Source organism: Phasianus colchicus, chromosome 6 (assembly GCF_987193195.1).
Source record: "Phasianus colchicus chromosome 6, bPhaCol1.hap1.1, whole genome shotgun sequence".
In the NCBI taxonomy this organism is placed as follows: domain Eukaryota; kingdom Metazoa; phylum Chordata; class Aves; order Galliformes; family Phasianidae; genus Phasianus; species Phasianus colchicus.
In genome coordinates, this window is record NC_143441.1 from 47192064 (window position 1) to 47214496 (window position 22433).

The following is a 22433-nucleotide window of genomic DNA, read 5'->3' on the forward strand; positions in this document are numbered from 1 at the left end:
AAGGGAGAAAAATGCACTTTGTGCTGTTAAATTTGCAAGGAAAGATGAGCAAAATGCAAAGTGCAGAACTACGATCTGTCTGTCTAGATTGGAAAGTGTGAATTTGAGTTTTACTTGAGGGATGTCCTTCTGCAACGGTGTTGAGTTGATTTGGCATGCTTTTAACTTTTTTTTTCTTAAGGTTCTTTAAATAAAACAAAATGTTTTTACTTACAGCACTTGAAGAATCGGAAAGTGACATTTATGTGCGATTCATGAGGTCACACAAGTGTTATGACATTGTTCCAACAAGCTCTAAGCTTGTTGTTTTCGACACTACGCTACAAGTGAGTATTCTTCTTTCAGTCTGCCTTTCCTTGCAGTTCACTTTTTGAAATGGGGGTTATGTTTCCTGAGTGTTAAATGAAGTATTATCTCCTGTAATGCTGTACTTTGAATATGAAAACCCCGTGTTATTTCAGTCATATCTTTCACATTACACTAGTGGAGGATCTTGGAGGGTGGGGGACTTCCTAGCTGAAACAGAATGAGAAGATATAATTGGCAATTGTAATCACTGATGAGATTCTGAAAACCCCCAAATTTATATTTTTCATGACTGTCAATTTGTGGAAAGATATCTTACATAGAGCTCCACGTGCAATAATTAAAGTTTCCAGGTGCTCTAAGCCTGTTGAGATAACTTAGGACTAAAATGGGTGGCTTAATGATGCAAATTACTGCATTCTCCAGAAAATTTTTGTTTTCAGCTTTTCTTTTTTGCTTTTAATCAGTAAATCATCATCTGCTAGGCTCTTGGCTCTGTGGGAAGAGCTTATTTGCCAAAAGATGGCAATAGCTGCCTGCTGTAGAGATGGGTAATCTGTTCTGCAGTGTGGTGGAACGCTGTGGCTTTCTTTATTTCCTTGATTTTCGCAATCAGTGTTTTTTGAGGTGGATTTTTTTTTTGGTCTCCTTTTAATGATGTTCCAGTTCTGGCTTAAATAAGCACATGAAATAGTCTTGGCCTGGAATGTACTACTCAGACTACAGCCTTCCACTGTCAGGAAGAACATTTAATAGATTCTTAATCTCAAAATGTTCCCAGAACCATCTTGCGTATCAGATAATAACATGGAGTGCAAGATCCTTAGTATTATGGGCTAAACGATGGAAAGCCTACTTGCACAACAACAAAAAACAATGTGATACTTGAGAATGTTGCACACATTGACTTCTCAGCTGTCAGCGGTCACCTGGGCCAAAGGCTTGAGCTCCATCGTTGCAATTAGAGAGATGAACTTTTCCTCTTTATTACAAAAACCAGTTGGTCCTGGAGCCAGTAGGGTGAGTCACTCATTTCTTTTGGGTTCCCCAAACTCCTGGTGAATTGCAGGAAGTGTTTTTAGATACCAATCATTCTCACTGGAGCTGTGTTGAGTAATGCTATTAATGTAAAGAAGTGGTTTAATCTCCATTTAGTGAGCCAATGTAAGGTAATGCTTAGAGATAGTTCTAGTGAATGAACTAGTGAATCTAAATCCCATAGGAAAATAGGTAACTCAATGAAAAACGTTTTACCTAACTCTCTACCAAACCCCTGTCTTATTTGGGTTGCCTAATGGTGACTGTGGATTGCAGCTGGCAAAGAACAAAGGACATGCCTTGGCCTATGATTCTGGGGTCATTCTTGATAATAGAAAATCAGTTTCTCTTTTGGTAGCTTAGAGCATCCTCTTGAAACAAGTGTCCATGAGTCTTGACAAAGGGAGGTGATCTTGTAGATATGTGTTCCCTGGATGTTTCACTCCTACCCATGAGTGTTTCTCCTAGCTTAAGATCAATTAAAAAAGCCTGGTGCCTTAAAGTTCTCAGATCTCTCAAAACTTGAATTTCTAACAGTGAGAATTCTTAAACAGTACATGGGCTTACACTAAATGAGGCAGAAAAGTAAGCTACCAGCAATTGATGGAAGAATGAAATAGTGGAGCTGCATCATTTTCTCATGCTATCCTTTGGAAGACTGTCATTGGGTTTCTATCTGACTGCAGTACCCTGTCTCCCTCTACTGGGCAGAAATCTCAGCACACATTTACCCTGGAGATTTGTACATGAGGTATTACAGAAAGTATTTCAAAACTGTTGTTAACTGTAGGGAAAACTGAAGATGTTATATCATGGACATAAGCAATACCAGTGAAGCAACATCATTCAATAAGTGTTAAGTCTCAGTATTTTTGGAGGGCTTTAATGTGAAGATTTGTAAGGAATCTTCCTTTATCCTTGAGTAAAAGGACATGGTAAGGAGCAAAGCTGACAGGAGGCCTTAAATAGCACTATTAGTAGCTAATTAGGAATGGGCTGACAATCTCTTCAGTCCTGTTATTGGTCAGAAAGCTTGGGGGCCTCTTGATTCCAGCAGCTACCAAACATCTCATTTCTCCTAGCACACCACTCTGGTCTTGTCAGGAGTGAGCCTGTGCCACTGGCACCTCTGTTGCGCTGTTGTGAAAGCAGTGGTAGCTTGTACACTTCAGTTAGGCATGCTTCACCAGGAGAACGTGCTCTGTGCTGCAAAGTCGAAGAGTAGATATGTTGAATAAGTAGTAGACAGAGCTGTGATCTGCAAACCAGCCTGAGGCCAACTGGCACAGCTCCATTTGCCCCAGTATAGCAGCTTATATTTCTTCCTAAACTTGACTGCCTACCTGAAATGACCCATAGGCTGTACTAACCTTGAGAAATGGTGACTGTAGTTGGGAAAGTGCTAACTGTAAGCAGTTGCTCCTCAAATCTATTGAGCTATGCCTCCATGCCACAGTTCTCCCCTGCCTGAGACCCACTCACTCACTCCTTCAAGAGAAACCCCTGCCTTTTGCTTTTCCCAGAGAAAAGAAACTTCTAAAAGTCTGATCTGAGCATGAAGAGTTGGAGTTGGGAGGCCATGAGATGCTATGTACTATCCCGTGAAGTTTGCCAATTCAGCTTTGTGGACAGTGAGGAAACGAGGCAAGCTGCAGCAGTATGCAGCTCTCTGTGATAAACTGCCTTTTGAAATTCTTGCACGTCTCCCAGGATGCAAACAATAGAACAAAATCCTCCCAACCCCTTTGGGAAGGATAGGAGGGTTGTCCCTTGAAGGGCTACTCTGCTGTCACTGAAGGACCTTGCTGTTCTTTTTTGCTTTAATTCAATAAATTAAAGGTGATCCACATCTGTTGACTGCAGGAGAACACTGAGCTGGATGCAGGCTGGCTGGTTACCTGCATGTGTTTTCAGCACAGTATCTGGGTGCTCTATGTGTTAATGCATTTAATGTGGCAATATTCTGGGGAAGTAGCATCATCCAGGTCTGTGTGTGCTTTCTATTTGGTGGTTTTAACTGACATTGGGTGCATATAGTGATGCTTAAAGCAATTTGACTTCTTTGAAACTGACAAAAGTGCTTTGAAAGGAAATTATCTATTTCAGTAATTCCTGTATTATAGTTAAGTGTCAACAAAATGTAGCACTTCTTCACATTCTGTCAGTCAGATGAGTTTTCTCTGTTGGTACTACCATCACATACTGATGTGATTTCATTTTTTCAGTGTTATTGCCTAAGCTTGACTTTGTTATACCTTCTTTCCAACAGAAAAATTTGTTTCTCCACTCTATTGTGAGCTCTATTTCCATTTTGGAAGGAAATGACTCTCAGCAGAGCATATAGCAGTCTCTGCAGCTTAGCTCTCTAATCTTATTTAAGGCCAGATTTTTGCTTGGCCTTCAAACAAATTCATTATTTAAATGTTTTGTCTTTGAGATGGATTAGCTTGTTTTGTAACACAGACTAACTGACCATCTAAAAGAAGGGTAAAAACTAAGTGCAAGGCTGGCATTTTCAGGCTGGATGTGGCTCTGGGCAGCCTGGTCTGGTGGTTGGTGACCCTGCCCATGGCAGGGGGTTGAAACTAGATGGTCTTTGAGGTCCTTTTCAACCCAGGCCATTCTATGATTCTGTGACTTCCTTGTTATGTATCAAGCAGTAATTCACAGTTCTAGGAGTGGCATAATTGCACACTTGCTGGCTGTGTCTTGTGAAGCCTGTATAAACTCCTGTGGGGTGCAGAGCTCTAGCTAACCTTTGACTAAATGGTATTTTTCACTTATTAAAAGTAGAATTACATTTTACCACTGAAGTATACATTTCTTTTTGCTCAATGTGATATTGGAAGGTATTTTTGAAGTCTCTGGTATTTTGTGAAGTAATAAAAATCTTTTTTTTCCTATTGAAACATCAAAATAAGGCTTCAGAATCATGAAGACTCTTTGCCTTTCTTTTGTCTTGAAGAAATCTACACAGTTGGTTGGCTTGATTACATTATTAAACAAAGGTTAAATTATTGATGTTGGTAATAGAGCGGGCCTTGTCAGTAAAGTAGGCTTTTGTTGGTAACTATCACATACATGGAAGAACTCAAGTACTTATTTTTCTTCTGCATAACTAGAAAAATATTTGGAATAATCTCCTGGAAACTTATTTGTTTTAACAAGCTGGAAGTAAATATAACTTCTGCAGAGCAAGGGATTCCAGATTAGAACAGCACAAGAGGATTTGTATTTCTCTTCCTTGTGCTGACTTGAAGTAAATGGGGTTCATTATTCTTGTTCCCTCCAGGTCATTCTTGACTGAGGTGTTCCCTCTCTCCGAGGTAATGAGACAGAGCAGGCTTCCAGAAGGAATGCTCTAGAATCTTTTGCTTCCATAAGCATGCAGCAGTCTCAGGGTCTGCTGTCATAACAAGAGTTCTCACAGCTTTACAAGGGGACTATCTGTGCCTTAATTGGCTTCGAGGTTTTTCCTCTTTAAGCTTCCTAAGTTTAAACTGTCTGCATTTTTGAGGAGTGTGAACATCCCTCCTTGCTTACTCATTCCACAGAGCTGTAAAAAGAGCAATGCATTAGTTTCTAGCTGGCATGTGGGCTGAGACAGGCCACAAAAAAGCGCCCTTGAGATCAGGCCAGAATCAGTAGCATAATACTGGAAGGCTGTTTTTCTTTAGAGTTGCTCCTGTACATAACAAGCATCAGAGCTCGATTCCTGCGGCTCTCAGGACCAATAGGAGGCATTCACTCCTTGATCTTGGGGAAAGATATTGCGAGTTCCTAGGTACCAATTAAATGGAAATGTCTTAGTCAAGACAGGGTGTAGCTGGAACACTTGTGCTTGGCTCAGTGAAAGTCATGCATTGTTCTTGCTCTCCCTGCATCGCTCCTGCCAGGAGTGGCAAGTTCTTAATCTGTCAAAGAATTTCTGTGCCCTTTCCAATGCAGCTGGCCCTGTGAGGCTTACTTTCTTTCTGACTTCTAGCCCACTAGTATGTAGTAACAGAAATTCTTGCTTGAAGTGATTGCTTTTTTAGAAAGCAAACCCATGGTTTTCAGATATTGCATACTGTATTGATAGGTGATAGCAAATACACCTGCTTTAAACCACTTTTGGATCACCCAAGAAAGGGAGAAATTGCAATCCAGTAATAAAAAAAGAAATCACTTCCCCCTTCCCAAGGAATGGGGCTCACCAAACACTCCAAAGGAGGTGATCTCTGAGTGGAGGTGCTTCTCTTGTGGCTGCTAGCCCTTAAATGAGGTTAGGGAGGGGTGGACCCAGGGTTGGCCCCTTCTGGTCACACAGGTGTATTCCTTCCACTGGTTCAAGCCATGACCAAATGGTTCCCATATGCATACTACAAACTAGAAGGCTCAGTCTCCCCTCAAATAGCATGAAAATAAGTATCTGCAGAGTACCTCACTAAGGTGGAACAAAGAAGTCTTGATGGAACTGTGTGTAGTGTTAGAGGGAAGACAGCCTTTAATAGCTGGTTACACTATGGGCATACTGATATCCAGTGTCAGGGCCTTGGTTTGGTGTCTACAGTTGGACTGGACCTTCTTGGTGCATATGTGGGATGGGGGAGGATATCTATGTTGGCAGACTAATTGGGTAAAAGTGTAGAACACGTACCTGCATCCTGTAAGTTGAGAATGAGACCTTACCTGTCTTTTCCATGAGTTTTAACTTGAATCATCTAATGAAGGATGTTACTTCATCAGCTCCTACGTTTTTAGTAAGCTCTCAATGACCCTCAGTACATCTAAGAGTGTTTCTATTCCATGCCCTGTGAGGGGAGATGATAACCGATTTGTATTCATGTAATCTTTCCAAAATTCAATGGGAACTAGAGAAGTTGCTTACAAATGTTTGTTGATTGGGGATTTTCAGATGTGGGAGCAAACATAGCCTTTAAGTTAATAACAGGTTTGTATAATTCTTCATTACTTTAGCAGAAGGTGTGATAAAGGTAGAAGAAGAAACTTTCTTCAAGACCTCCCTGGCCCTTGCCCTAGGCGTAAGTTGCTATTAACTCCTTAATTAGACTTTTTTTTTTAAAGGCTTAGTACATCTAATGAGGAAATGCTTCTACTAAATACATTGAGCAAAGAAGAAAGTAATTGGAAAATAAACCTGAATGCAGCAGTCATCATGCTGAGATTGCTGGTTGTAATCTTGCATACTGACTCCCAGTAAGCCAGTTCATAAGTACTGGCTTGTATCTGTGTTATGAAAGAGGCTTTGACTTTTGAAAACAGCTCCTTTACAGAACTGCATTTTTATATAACTTGAAAATAATTAAAAATAAAGTGAGTTGGACAGCTAAAACTTAATTTGAAGAAAAATTGGAATTTCACATTGTTTAATATCCTCCACAATGTTTTGCTTGACGCTTCTTGAGAAACTTAAGACAAAGCAATTAATGAAACCCTAAAAATATATGTATTTCTGTGAAAATTACCTGTTTACTGATAGTGGGTGTCATTCCTAGATTATAAATCAAGATATGTTTTTCTTAGTTTCCTTCTGACTGCTTGGAGAGCTAATGGTGAGATTCCCAGGATTTCAGGGATTTCTCCCTGAAATGTCTTTGCTTCAGCTTGAGTTTGGGGAGAATTACTTCATCCTCAAAGGTGTTTTAAATGTTATTGCCATCTGGGTGTGAATTATGAGATATTTACTGTGCTCATGTTGGTCTTGGATTGTCAAGGCGATGGATGTTTGTGGGCACTGGCGATAAACTCTAAAGTCCTTCTTTCCAGTTTAGCTTATCATAGAATCACAGAATGGGCAGGGATGGAAGGGACCTCAAAGATCATGAATCTCCAACCCCCCTGCCACATGCAGGGCCACCAACCTCCCCATTTAATACTAGACCAGGCTGCCCAGGGCCCCATCCAATCTGGCCTTGAACACCTCCAGGGATGGGGCATCCACAACCTCTCTGGGCAGGCTGTGTCAGCACTTCACCACTCGAAAATGTTCATGCTATAGAAATAAATCACTTGGAGATTATAACTGTGGAAGAGGAAGATTCCTATTGAATCTGCTGTGGGAAAGTTGCACTATTTTTAAACTTAAAGTCATATAATGGTGTGAGTTGAAAGGGACCTTGAGGACCATCTTGTTCCAACCCCAGCTGCAGGCAAGGACATCTCTTGCCAGATCAGGTTGCCCAAAGGCCCACCCAGCTTGGTCTTGAAGATCTCTGGGAACAGGACATCCACAGCTTCTCTGGGCAGCCTGCACCAGAGCCCACTACCCTCGCTGTGAGGAATTTGTTCCAAATATCTCATCTAAATCTACCCCTTTCTAGTTTAAAGCTGTTACCCTTTGTCCTGTTATTATACACAATGACAAAGAGCCCCTCCCCAGCTTTTTTTGTAGGCCCTTTAGGTACTGGAAGGCTGCTATAAGGTCTTGTTGAAGCCTTCTCTAAATCACATCCTGTCTCCATAGCTCAGGTGTTCTAGGCCTCCAAGCATCCTTGTGGCCTCCTCTGGACCTTCTCCAGCAGCTCCATGTCCTCGGAGGGGTCCCTAGAGCTGAACATGGCGCTCATGTGGGCTCTCAAGAGAGCAGAGGAGAGACGTTCTTGCAGTTAGACAACATCAGGCTTGCATCTCATACATCAGTTGTGAGTGTTTTGGTGTTTTCTGGGTTTTGTTGTGTTTTTCCTGTTTCCTAGGTGTGCTAAGACATAGGCATCCGTACGACTAACTGTGCTGCTTTGAGAAATATAGTTCAGATTATGTTGGGTGAAGAGCTCTTGCCCCATTCTTTGGATATTTGCATCAGAAGAAGTTGAAAGGCAATCAGCTCATAAACACACCTAAACCAAAGGAATGGAGCGTAGGCAGATGAGGTTTTTGGTCTCTTTTGCAGTACAGGGATCACAGCAGAGGCCTGCTGGTTTTCCTAATACAGCAAAGACTGACTGTTGTACTTCTGCTGTGCTCAGCAAGTAGGAAGTGTTGAAGTATAGATGTGTTTTGGCCCCTGAAAGGAAAGAAATATGGTAAGCTTTTGTTCCTTCACTCTACAGTGACTGTGCAAAATATGAACAACTAGGACAGTCATAAAATCATCATAGAATCACTATATAGCTTGGGTTGGAAGGGACCTTCATAATAATCTCACCCCACACTGCTGTAAGAGGGGTGACACCCACCAGGCCAGGTTGCCAAGGGCTTCATCCAGCCTGTCCTTGAGCTGTTCCCCTTTGTCCTATCACTATCAGATAGGTTGGTCTCTGTCCTGTTTATAAGTTTGCTATAAACACTGAGAGGCTGCAAAAAAAGGCAGAGCAGAGAGTGTCAATCAGTCTGCACTTCTCATTGTGAACATATAAATGCTTTTTATCACTCAAACATGGAATTTATTTTCTTTTTTGTGGGGAACTGTGGAGGCCTAATGCTAACAGACAGCTCAGCACTACTGTGCTGCTCTCTCACTCTTCCTCCTCAAGAGCGCAGAGGAGAAAATACAATGGAGAAAAGCTTGTGGGTTGAGATAAGTACAGGGAGATTGCTCATCAGTTGCTGTCACAGGCAAAACAGACTGCATGAGGGAGATTAGTGTAATTTATTACCTATTGATAACAGGCCAGAGCAGTGAGAACTAGAAGCAAACTGAGGGAATGAGGGCTGTAGTCAACTCCTTAATGCTTTGTATTATCTGTTTCCTTTGTGGTTGCTCTCTGCTCCTGTTCCATGTGGGATCCCTCCCAAGGGATGCTGTCCTTCCCAAACTGATCCTGTGTGGGCTTCCCACAGGCTGCTGCTCTCCAAGCACTGCTCCAACATGGCTCTGTACCACGGATCCCCTCCTTCAGTCACTGCTCCAGCACAGAGCCCTATGGGGGGCTGTTTCCCCAGACCTCCTGCTCCACTATGGGCTGCACATGGAGCTGTGCTCTGCATGGTGTCCACAAGCTGCAGGGGTCAGTCTTTTCATGGGCCTCTCCTGGGCTTCACTTTCTTTATTCAGCCTGCCCCTCTAGTGCACAACCAGCGTTAATTACTTTGGCCTTGGATAACAGCCATACCACAGGGTCCTGGAAGATGTCTTAATGCTGCTCATGCTGCTAATCTTTCCTGTCATTCCTATGCTTCACAGTGGCAGATTTGGAGTTGCTGTGTTTCTTATTTCTCTTATCTTTCACCTTTTTCAAGTTAACGTTGGCACTGAGACCACAGTGCTGAGATGTCTCCTTCAGCACAGCTTTGTGCTCTGCTGTGCTCTGCGTTCTCCCTTCACCACCGGGTTCCCATTACAGCCTTTCTCCAGGATGAGAATCTTTCTGCTGGGTGAATGAAACAAATGATTGCAATGTTAGCAGTCACCTTCATTATGGGGCAATCTTGGTGGGCGAGTTTGAAATCCATTGGTAGCTTGTAAGAACTCTATAATATGGTTAGATAAACAACATGAAAATGTGCATGTGTGAGGCAGGTTCATGTCTGTGGGATGCAGCTTGTCTCAGTCTAAGGCTGGTGAGTTGTACCCGAGAAATTACTGCTTCCCCTATTGATTATGAAGAAATGAGATGAAGGTCAGCATGCATCAAGTCAATCTTGAAAAATCTGAGCAGACAAGGACCATCTTTGAACGGTTTGCTGTGCTTCTCAGAACCACTGCATGGTTAATAAGGAAGAAAGTGCTGCTTTGTTCTGAGAACCTTCACACATGGCGTTGAACTGCAATGGTCTTTGGGATCTGGCTGCAAACAATGGCTTTGGGAAGGTCAGGCCATTCCAGCGCTCTACTTGAGATCAGGGAACTGCAGCACAAAGCTGGCAGCAGTGCTGGTGGAGTTGGGAATTAACTGCACTGCTGGAGGTCTAAATGATGGGATGTGCTGGAAACGTTTGAAGGCTGCAGACTGTACGCAATCTGAAGTAAAGGTGCTTGTGGATATTTTCTGCACAAACATCACTGAAATGTCTATGTGTGTTGGATCGAAGGCCAGCTGCACAGCCCAGTGCCTTGGCTGCCCACCCAGCAGTGCTTTGGGCAACTGAGATTGGGAAATCACAGAAAGTGTGAGTGTTGGCATTATTTAAAAGGTAACTGTGTAACACTCTCATGTGTAAAACTGGAGAGAACAGTAGGGCCATCACTTAAGCTGCTATTTAGGAGGAAAATATAATATAAGCATCTCCCACTAAATTTTCATTGAATCTTAGAATGAATTGGAGAATCATAGAATGGCTTGGGTTGAAAAGGACCTCAGAGATCATCTGGTCTCAACCCTCCTGCTGTGGGCAGGGTCACCAACCACCAGACTGAGCTGCCAACAGCCACATCCAGCCTGGCCTTGAATGCCTCCAGGGATGGGGCATTTTAGTGATCTGTTACTGAAAAAGTTTAATACTGCTGGTCCCAATCTGAACTCACTGGCTTTTAAGGTTTTAACTCCACTGTCTTAGTAGTTGTATCAGTGCAGCAGGTTCAGTTTTTCCAAAAACCATCTTGTAAACCTGTTGGGATGGCATCTAACAGAAGATTTGAGTTTTCTTTGACACAAATCACTTGCTAATAAATCAAAGAACCAGGGCAAGAACTAATCTTGTATTTTTACCAGCCAGACACTTTTCTAGGTGGTGTACTTTGGTGCTGTTTTGTCTGAGAAAGAGGAGTAATAGCATGAATTTGGAGATTGCCTGAAGCATCTTAATCTTAGTGTTGTGCTAGAGCTTGACCATCTGAATCTTGCGGAAGACTTGGGATGTGAGTTGACAGTGACCTCTTACAATATGTGATAGCTTTTCTTATGGAAACATACAAAAGGTTCTCAGTTTGGGGCACTCTGAGTGTTCTTTTTTTTCTTTCTTTTTAACGAAGGCCTAATTTGCCCCGAGGTGGAGTCAGTCTGTGTGACCTCATTTCTGTCTCCTATGTTCTCTCCAAATACTGCTGTTAGCTTTTGCTGTGCTAACAGCAGGTGTGATGTTGCTGTGTTGGGAGCACTTGGTGCATCTGCCTGCGGGGTTTTATTGTGGTTTCAGTATTCCTGTTGAGTTAGCATGCTCCTGTGGTGCATTTCCTAATGCTTGTTTTACTCAGTACCTCCCTGTGTCAGTAGGGTGCCTTAATACCTCTGGCACCTTTCTATTTAACCACTTTCTAGAAAATCGGTGCATGCTGTGTGCACTACAGTGTTATTTGTGGTGCTGGGTATTTTTTTTCCATATGGTTTCTTCAGTTTCAGCCCAGTTTAGGGATGGATGTGGATCATCATTGCTGCTCGTGGTGTGCAGGATGGTGTGGCAGAAAGATCGGTGAGTTCTGAAGGCAGCTTTGAGAGCTGAGCTGAAGTCAGGGGAGCAGGTGAGCTTCTTGAGAGCAGGGCAGAGGCAGACTGGCTGTTGAGAGATTGCAAGAAATACGGATTGCTTTCAGAAGTCCCACCTCAAAGGCTGGGGTTTGCATGCAGTAGGGCAGCACCAGGTAGCAAAACGCTGAGTGTGAATTACTGAGCTGCAAGAAGAGGTGATGCTTTCTGGTGCAGACTCAGAGACTTATTCACTTCTAGAAATTGAAGCTGATAAATTATAACTAAGTGAAGTCTAAATAGGTGTTACGCTGAATGTTGTATTACACTAGATTTCACATGGAGGGCTTTGCAAACTTTTTCCAGGGAGATTATACTGAGCAGTAACAGACTTACTCTTCGCCTACCTGTATTTTTGTTTGTTGCTGCTTTTCTGGGTACAAATTCCATTGACTGTGAAGCCCTTTTATTCCTGGCTGTTGTGGGGAGGAGCCCCTTAGCACGGAGCTGTCATTAGATCTTAAGGTGTCAGTGTGTAAATGCTGTCTGTTCAGCTCACGATCATCAGGCGATTGCAGCTGGTACTTCTGTGCTCTTTGGACCAAAGAGCAATGCCATGGATCTGGAGATACTCGTTCAGCAGAGGTTCTCACGTGGCATATTCACATAATGGAACGAAACAGATTTGGTATTGCTGAGTTTTCTAAGCCTTTTATGGAAGTAAAAGGCTTTAAGGTTTTTGTTTGGCAGCGCATGTGGTTTTTGTTCTGTTTTGAATAGCAGCTACCTCTTCATAACTGTGTTTTTTCCTAGTAACTGTGGAAATCCTTCTGCTGCTGTCTGGTGTGCTAAATTAAGAGCAGAGATTTATGTAGCTGTTCACTCTCTTTGCAGGTAAAGAAAGCCTTTTTCGCCTTGGTGGCAAATGGTGTGAGAGCAGCTCCACTGTGGGAGAGTAAAAAACAGAGTTTTGTAGGTAAGTTGTTCTAACATAATTGAGTTGTATTTGAATTTTCAGCATGCTGCACTCTACACTGTTGTAGGAGGTGCTCTGGGTTTAGCCATGGTCTGACATCCTAAGAGATGCTGGTGGGTTTCTTTGTTTTCTCTTGTGAGGCACGAAATGTTGCCAGCTTGCATAGTTCTGCTGTTCTTTGACTATCACAATGACTCTTCGAGGTCTTGAGCTTCTGAAATTTATTATCTAGTGTATGCCTTTCCCTGTGCACTTAAAAATAACTGTAATGGTCACAAAAAAAGAACTGTGAAAATAAGAACTGTGGAAAGAAAAGTATAATACCAATATGCATGTGGTTCTCTGCGTGTTCTCAGTAAGGTGCACTGTGAAATCACTGATTACCAGAACTAACTTGGAATGCCATGGGTATTATATCCCACAGTGGAAGAAATAGATTTTCTTTTGTGAGATTGAAAGAAGAGGAGAAGCACGTAGGTTGTGGCTTTGAATATTAATTCACAGTTCTATATTTTTATTGGGAAGTTTTGTATCAATGTGAAAATTTATATACGTAGCAAATAGGCAGTATGTTGCACAGATTTATTGTTAATTACTTTATAGAGAGTGACTATAAATGGAGAAAATAACTGAAGTTCTGTGTTTTAAGTGTGTGTCTGAAGAACTTTCTTTCTGTATCACTTTTTGTAGGAATGTTAACAATTACAGATTTCATTAACATACTGCATAGATACTATAAATCTCCAATGGTGAGTATGATGTTAAGCCTCTCTCAGTTGTCGTACAGTACAGAAAGTGAAATATCAAACTGCTTGAAGGATGGACTGTAGTTATTTTAAGTGTCTGGAAGCTTAGACATGTCATGAGTACACTCATAGAATATTTTGAGAGAAATGCAGAGCTCGAGGTATATGGATACTTCTATTCAATTCCTGGCTGTAACCATTAAGGTCCTATGAGCTTGGGCAGGTAAATTGTTTGCTTCTGTTAGACATGTATAAACATGAGGAATTTCCTTAATGAGCACTGCCATTTATTATGTTTTGTGTGGTGCTTCACCATGAGAGCCTTGGGTTTGGGTACCAAGCTCCATTTGGAATTGGAATTGCAGCTGTTGTCTATTGCTCTTGGAATGAAGGACCTGCAATAACCTATTCATTAAAAACTAGGCATGGTATAAATATATGAAGGTGAAGTACTTGATTATTGATCACTGTATGTGTTTTTGTCCAGATTGTTTCAAAGCACATGAATTAATATTAATCAGAACTCCATTTAAATGGACAATATCAAACAATAGGGCTGGAGAGTGTTTGAAATTGTAGGAAAAAGTTAGTTGTATTTAAAAATCAAATATGTAGTTACACAGTGGCTGGTGTGTTTTTATTAATTTATACCTTTATAAATAAATCAGTGTTGTCTCATAACTGATAGTTATTCTGAAGGGAATATGTGGAGCTGAGCACAAAGCTGGCTTATGGAGCCTTGGGGGGATTAAGAGGTTACTCAAATCTTGAAGTGGTGCTTTAGAATGAATGAGTTAAACTAGTTAAAGATGCACAAAGGTTTTAGTTGTGTGGCTGAGTTACACAATCAGTTGAAGATCTCTTGACTTCAATTAACTGTAATTTAAAAATTCCCATTGGCAGTTGGTTGATGAGATTCTCTTGCTTACATGTTCATACGAACATTTACATCCCTTTCTTGTTCCTGTCAATGCCAATTCCCCACTTTGAATTAAAGTATATCTACTGTGTTTTACTAGCTAAAGAATCAACAGTTGGATGGATCAGGCTTCTGATATATGTGGATGTAGCTCTGGGCAGCCTGATCTAATGGATGGCAACCCTGCACATAGCAGGGGGGTTAAAACTAGATGATCATCATAGACCTCCTCAACCCAGGCCATTCTGTGATATCAGACTTCTCAAAGTTAGGTGATCGTGTCTGTTCTTGAAATTTACATTGATATATCTTGCCAGATAACCAGTGTTCCTGTGCAGTTTCACTTATGTCCTAGCAGTTGCCATTCCTGTTTGAGCTATCTAACATGCTGTTGTGTAGAAGTCCATAGAAGAGGTTGTGCTAAACACAGCCTCTGGACTGGGGAAGGGTAAATAACTGAGAAGTGGCAACATCTGACCGAAGGGTGACTGATGCAGTCTCCTGTAGAAGGAAAAAAAAGAAATAATAAATGTTTGGTTGGGGGATGCTCTAGTCCTACTAAGTGCAATTGTGCTGAAAATTCAGTTCTTAAGTATTTTAATCACTTCTTCTAAACACACCACATCCCTCACAGTGTGAAGCATATTACTGTTCATGAGCTAGATAATATTCTTGAATGATTGATCAGGAAAGTTCAGGTACATTCATGTATATGGTGTCATCACAGAGCTAGACTTGGCCTCATCTTCTCAGCAGCTGAGGAGTTCTCCTGTTCTTCTCATCACTTGGGTAGACTGAACTGTGCTCCACAGGCTTAGCTGGCTTCTTCTTTAATCTTCTTTTTTTTTTTTTAAATACCCTGAAAGAAGCCTTTACTACTCATCTGGACATCTTTTATACCACCCAGAAAGAGTACGTTGAGTAGCCCAATTTATAGTATGATAATTTAACGTTCCCTGACACTCTTTGAAGGGTGCCAGTTCCAGGGTGATCCAAAAATGGTCTCCATTGGTTCACAGAAGAGTGGAGTAGGTTTTGTGGAGGCTCCATAAGGCCTTACAGAGGTACATGGCAGAGAGGAACAGTGCAAAAGACAACAGGCTGCTTTGGCCTATGCTAGGACAAGCACGGCTCCTGTTCAGAGTGGCTGGCTTGCAGCTTGGAACCTGAAGAGAAAAGCAGCTTCTGCATCTTAAGCCCTTTCAGAGAACCATGAGCAGTGTGGAAGGAGCTAAACCAAGTGCATTTGTTTGTTTGTAGTTCAGCAAACGTAAAATTAATCACTTTTTAGCATTAAGAAGTGATCAGGATAAGCTCTTGTTCAGGTGTGTGAGGGATTATCAGAGGGTTTCCTTTGGGGTGATTACTTCAAGGTGAGTCTAGAAGAGATCTGGGCTATGGCTTGGGCAAGTGAAACATCTTTCCTGTCCTCTGAGATGATAGGTCCTTTGTGATTTTCTGCACCAAGCAGGATTGCACACTTTTCTCTTGATATTGCCAAGAAATGTTATTCTGGTCTGGGCAATTAGTTGGATTCTGGTTAAATTGCCTGCAATGAAAAATAAGGGAATAATTCAGAGATAAATAATATTGTTAATTATTTTGGGTTTAAAATTAATACCTTCCATCTGTCTGTTGTAGGTTCAGATCTATGAATTGGAGGAGCACAAAATAGAAACCTGGAGGGGTAAGTTCATTTACTGCTCAGTTGCTAGTTTAAAGTCTATTAACTTAATGTTAAGTACAGTAGTAATTTTTAATTAATCATAAAAAGTATGTGGAGAACAATACGTTATTAAAAAGCAGGAATAATAAAAGCTTGTCTGCTTCTTCCTGGTACTCATTTTTTTTCTACCTGAAACAGTACATGAATGATTATGCTATTTATTGCTTCACTACTTTTCCCTGTTCAGTACCATCTCGATTTTTCTTAAAAACAAAATGGAATCACACCAGGGGCTGTACTTGGAATGGGAACGTAACTGAACTGGGGTCCAAAATGAATACATGGCTGTAGGTATTGAGTGAAGTGAGAGTTGAACAGCAAGCTGTGCTTGAGAGAGCTGCACACTGATTACAACACTCCTAGGATGTGGGTGGATGTGAGCAGAAGTGCTGAATGCAGGGAGGAATCTTCATGAGAAAACGGACTGCGTGCCATGTTATTACATAGATCAGCCCTCTGTGCACAAACCAACCTGCTCAGAAAAGAGGAAATCAGCAAATGATTTGCTGTGGTTGCAGTGACCCCTGGTGGTAGTCAGCTTAATCCTGTTAAAATTTCAACTTCTCTTTGTTGTCGACATAGATGAACATGCACAGGTGGTAGAGTATCTGTAGTCATTGCATTTGATTGTCTCCTCTGTTCATTTAATTTTGTGCTAAGGAATTCATGAAGTGCTTTTATAAAACTGCTGATGCTTTCCCATAGAAATGGTAATGGTTTGCTTTTCTATGCACAGAACTTTATTTACAAGAGACATTTAAACCTTTAGTGAACATCTCCCCAGATGCAAGGTAGGATTCTGCTTTCCATTTTGCTTAACTTGAAAGAAACTAACTCCATTTCAACACTGAATTTGAGACTTCTTTTGCATAGAGAAACAGCTTCTATTGTAAACTAGAGCAGGAGAGTGAACTTCTGATTCTTGCTTTTAGTTTCTGGAATAGGATTGCTTATACCATTTAAAGTAAGCTGGTGAAGGGAACTGTAATGATTATCTCAAAGTAATTGCATGTAATATCCTCAGTAGCATTGCTACTGTTAAGCCATGAACAGGTTATTCAGTTTTGTCATAAGGAATGTGTCTGAATGGAGCTGCTTGCATGGACTATCCTAGAAAAAATAATTTGAAATGCCTTAACTTCTGTAACATTTAAAGGTAATGCCATTAACAGTGTCCTTTCTATGGGTTTGTAAACCTGTATATGCATCACTTGATGTTAGTCTTTCTCAATTACCATTTATTTTAAAATATGCTTTTTTCCTCAGCCTTTTTGATGCTGTATATTCATTGATCAAAAACAAAATCCACAGATTGCCAGTTATAGATCCTGTCAGTGGAAATGCACTTTATATACTTACCCATAAAAGAATCCTCAAGTTCCTCCAGCTTTTTGTAAGTATTTGAAGTTCTGCTTTGCTTTAACTGGTATTTTCCCTCTACCCACCTACCTCAAGCCCAGTTAGACCTCTCCAATGTTAAGCAATGTGTTCAGAAACATCCTGGTAATCTTCCACATTTGGGCACTTTGTTGTTTCTTTGTGCATCTTTTATGCTAACATAAAATCTAAGGTGATGCACTGTAGTCTAAACATTACCTTTACTTGGTTTTAATCATCTGAAAACAAAGAAACAAACACCCAAACAAAAAACACCAGGGATATGTATTGGCTTTTTCAGTATTTTGGTATTGTCTTCTGGATTATCTCAGCTTCAGGAGCTTGTTTGATTACATGAGTAGAATAATGACTCATCTCTTAGAGCCAAGCTTAACACAAGTTACTGTACTGGATGTTGGTCACAGGAATGGACAAGAGGCAAAGCAAATCAACAGGATGTCAAAACAAGCACACAGCATCTCACATCTTTGATGCCTTGTCTTTTCAGATTCAGTGGGGATGCTTAGGATCCAAAGATTTTAGTGAAGGGCCATTACAAAAACTCACAAGTAAAATAGCTTAGATGTGTAATCTCAATTTAAATCCTGTTGGAACAGTACTAATGCTTCTAGATCTAAGCTTGTTTTGGCTTCATGTAAATCTTGTAACAGATTATTGTATTATCTGTAACAATTGTTTGGAGTCTCAAGATGGATGAATGAATATATATTTCTTAATTACATATAAAAAAAAAACCTTGGTAACTGTGGTGTGTCATGCAGAAAACTGCATTGTGTATATATATTTATCTGCCTTTCCTAGATGTCAGAGATGCCAAAGCCTGCCTTTATGAAGAAGAATCTGGATGAACTTGGAATAGGAACTTACCACAACATTGCCTTCATACATCCAGACACTCCTATCATTAAAGCCTTGAATATATTTGTAGAGAGAAGGATATCGGCTTTACCTGTTGTGGATGAGTCAGGTGTGTGTTGATTCTGCTGTACACAAACATAATAAGATAAATTCTGTTGAAGCCTGGATTGATTTTATATATACATATATATATATATATATATATATATATATATATATATATATATATATATATATATATATATGTATATGTATATGTATATATATATATATATATATATATATGTATATATATATATATATATATATGTATATATATAATATTGTGTGCCATTGTGTTTATACATAATTTATGTATATATGATTAGAATATGTAGAATGATTATGCAAGATAGAGGCTGACAGACCTGGAAGGATTCATCATGGGTGGTGGGTTTTGATTTGGTTTTTTGTTTTGTTTTCTATCTTTCCTTCTTGGCCTCTCTGTGTCATTATAAAATAACAAATGAAAGCAGGACACAAGAAAACTTTTCTTCTATTGCAAGCAATTTATTAATACATTTTTTTCTTTCTAGGAAAAGTTGTAGATATTTATTCCAAATTTGATGTAATAGTAAGTATACCTTTTAAATTCCATTAAGTGTTTTTAATGTAGTGAGCAATTAGAAAATAATTTGCTAATATATGTTTTTATTGTACTTAATAAAATCGATGCAAAGATGTACTTTGAGTGGTAGTTCCAGCACAGTCCATTAGGGGGAGTTCGAGCCTGCAAATAAGAAAGATTGAAGACCTACCATTTGTTTTCAACTTGGATCTCTATAGCAGGGTCTACTTAATGGGAAGTTCAGACTAGTCAGTGTCCTCACCTGGCCTTTGAAAAACAAAACAGATGGTTTATTCTTTGAGTATATTCTGAAATCCATAGAACATCATCTTTCCTTTTTTCTTGTGGCAGAAAGAAGCAGGGTGAGTGACATCAAGCCAAATATTAGATAACAAAGTAAGGAGACTTTCATGGGCCTAATGCATAATCACAAAACATTATCAATTAATCCAGTCTTTCATATGGTGTGTAATGTAGTTGCATCTATGACTGTTCCCAAAAACTGCAACTGAAGAGCATCTGCTTTGTTTAATATGTGACTTGGAACAAACTCAATTTACCCCTGAAATGTGTGTCTACTTGGTGCCAAAATATTTGCTTTGTTGAGTACTTTATCACTAAGTAGTGAGCAGTGTGCCTTGTTTTTCAGAACCTTGCTGCTGAAAAAACCTATAATAACCTAGATATCACGGTGACACAAGCCCTACAGCACCGTTCTCAGTATTTTGAAGGTGTTGTAAAGTGTAGTATGCTGGAAACACTGGAGACCATTGTTGATAGGATAGTGAAGGCTGAGGTGAGTTTTCCCTCTTTTTTTTATTTCCCCTCCCTGTAAAAGTTGTGTGACCAAACTAATAAATAGGTCAAATTTATCCTTCTGGAGTTATTTTGGTTACTTGAAGAAAATATGTTTTGTTCATGTTTATATGTGTAGGGATCAATTTGATTTCTTGATATACATATACTTAAAAGAATAGAAATGCTGTGAAACAAAGCCAGGGAATAAAGTCTTACAAAGAACTTGTTCACCAATTGTCTTGTAAATGACTCAGTGCTTTTTTCCTGTTCTTCTTGTGTGGCTTATCCTCTGATTTTAGTATTGGGAGCCTTCTTACACATGGATGTGAATGACTTCTTCAATTTTACAACATTTTGTTCATCTTTGGGGCCATAACTGTACATATGCTTAATATGAGTAGAATTCCCATGTTGTGAATAACCCTTCAGAACTTCCATTAGGCAATTTTGACATGCAGCTTCCTGCATCAGCTGGAGCTTCTTCCTGAAACTCAGTGATTTCAGCATTGCTGATGCACAGATTCCAAATGTGGCTGATCTAATTAATATCTTCAGAAGCTTTAGACATTTGGGTTTTCAGAACAACTCCTACCCTTTGGCTCAGTCTAAACATAGTGAGGCTATGCAAAAATGAGTCAGTCAAAGCCACAAGGGAGGCAGTAATTGATGCTATTTTTAGCTGCCAGACAAATGTTTGATCTCACTGGATGTGAAACAACTACATTGTCCATTTTTCTTGAATTCATTACACTGAGAGAAGAAAGAGACTGTGTGTATACATGCATTGAAAATATCACCAACACAGATTTGTCAGAAAGAAAATGCAAAACATATTCTCCCACTTTCCTACTCTCACAGTGTTTCCTCACAGTGCCAGCTGAGTGTGACTCTGCAAATACATTTGAGATCCTCTTTTTTTTCTTTTTGCTTTATCTGACTGGCAGCGAAGTTGTTGATCTCCACAATAAATTCACATCTGTATGAAGTCAAGACACTGCAGCTTTCTTGCTGTCACTTCTTTGAAAAGAGGAGAAATATTTTTCACTTTCTTCACAATTGCATTTGATTAGTTAGACTTGAAGCCCAAATTCATTTTAGGTAAGAAGTAAAGCAGTACCAAGGTCTCTACTTTTATACACTTCCTTCCAAGGATGACCTCTTTATGAGCTGGCTCAGCTATGACCCTTTGGTTGCACAGCTCCCAGCTTGAGCTGGGGTGCAGTGCTGAGATGAGGCCACTCTCCCATTCTGCAGTATTTCTAAGACATAGATCTTGGCTTGTCTGCCATTTCAAGTATGATTTTATTGCTGTCAGATTGCTGTGTGCCTTTAGCTTTTCACATCAGGAAAATCTCTCTCAAAATGTTTTCCCTGCTCGCAGGTTCATCGTTTGGTGGTAGTGAATGAAGCAGATAGCATTGTGGGTATCATCTCCCTTTCTGACATTCTGCAGGCTTTGGTACTCACACCAGCAGGTATGGATGTTGCATTCTGATGTTTGCCATAAGTCATTCAGTAGTGCATTCAGCTTGCTGGTTGTAGCTGCTATGACAACAATAATACATTGCTGATTTAAAAGTTTTTTAAGTTTGATTATACTCTTCAAACAAGCGTTTTTCTCTGCAAGTAAAAGCCAACTAAGTGCTTAATTATCTGTCTTTTGTCAGTCTTTTTGCTGTGTCAGAGATGTCACCCCATTATTATTCCAGTTATTCCAGTAGAACTCTAATGTATCTAAACTTGCTTTAACCACAGTACCCAACAATACATTTAATTATTTCTGCTACTTTTACTTGGATTGTTTTGTTGCTTTTTAGTTTTGCCCAAGTTACTGATCTGCTCTGTGTTCTTAACTGGAGCTTCACTTTGGTTGTGTAAATGACTTCAGTGCCACAAGGACTATGGCAAAGTCCTCTGGCTTTGTGAGAAAAACAGACAGCAAATGTCTTAAGATCACAGTTTTGCCTTCAAAATACCAGATTAAGGAAACAGAGCTGAACATATCCTTCAGGGGAGTTCCAAGGGGAGCTCCCACTCCTGTACTCTAGATCATGTGCTTCTAGTGCTTAGCTTGTGGCAGCACTCCCTCTCATGAGATCCCTATGTGAGCTGCTTTATCCATTGATATAATGGAAAATTTGGCCAGCAAAAAAGCTGTGGATTCATCAGGCTTTCACAAAAGAGCCCAGCCCTAGAGAGCAGGAGGTAGCACAGCGCAGGGGCAGGGCTGTGCTGCCAGCGAGGTTAGGTCTAGTTTGTGGAGTTCAGTGTGATTCACCTTTTTAAAGTGGATGTGTGAGGATAACCAGGTAAATCATGCCCTGTAAATGCCCTTTTCCCTTTACTGACTGGAAAGAAAAACGTATTGACTGACAGGAATTGAAACTGGTGTTCAGGGGGGAGGGGGAATCAGTTGTGACGTGAAAACTGGGTGAATGTAATGGATTTTTCAGTGTCTGTGCTGATGTATTACAAATAGTTACTCCAGGTTGTTGGCAAGAGCTTCCTGCTCACTGGAGCTGGATGTTGAAGCCAGCTCACTGTAGGGGTCACTCATTGCCCAGCGCGTAGGCAATGCTTGGCAAGGAGGCACAGCACTACGTGGTTCTGCTGAAAAGCTCTTTTGGATTTTTACTGTAAGCAGAATCTGCCTCTGAGCCAGAAAAATCAGTCAATGCAATGTAGTTCAACTGAATTCCTACCTTGTGGTTTTTTTTTTTTTTTTTCCCCAAGTATCACCTCACTTTTTAAGAGCACTATGATGATTAAACTTGGCTC

The 22433-nt window shown here is 40.4% G+C and overlaps 1 protein-coding gene across 7 annotated transcripts in view; it reads left to right on the forward strand.

Annotated features, from left to right (window-relative positions):
* The window catches only part of PRKAG2 (protein kinase AMP-activated non-catalytic subunit gamma 2), a 189874-nt gene that overhangs the window by 161060 nt on the left and 6381 nt on the right, over nt 1-22433 (forward strand). For all 7 annotated transcript variants that reach the window (XM_031607884.2, XM_090143168.1, XM_090143167.1 and 4 more), the window contains 10 exons: nt 217-326; nt 12522-12603; nt 13294-13352; nt 15910-15955; nt 16731-16785; nt 17261-17387; nt 18194-18359; nt 18826-18863; nt 19507-19653; nt 21037-21130. In XM_031607884.2, the coding sequence (XP_031463744.1) occupies nt 217-326; nt 12522-12603; nt 13294-13352; nt 15910-15955; nt 16731-16785; nt 17261-17387; nt 18194-18359; nt 18826-18863; nt 19507-19653; nt 21037-21130 (924 nt within the window). The remainder of the gene's footprint in view (nt 1-216; nt 327-12521; nt 12604-13293; nt 13353-15909; nt 15956-16730; nt 16786-17260; nt 17388-18193; nt 18360-18825; nt 18864-19506; nt 19654-21036; nt 21131-22433) is intronic.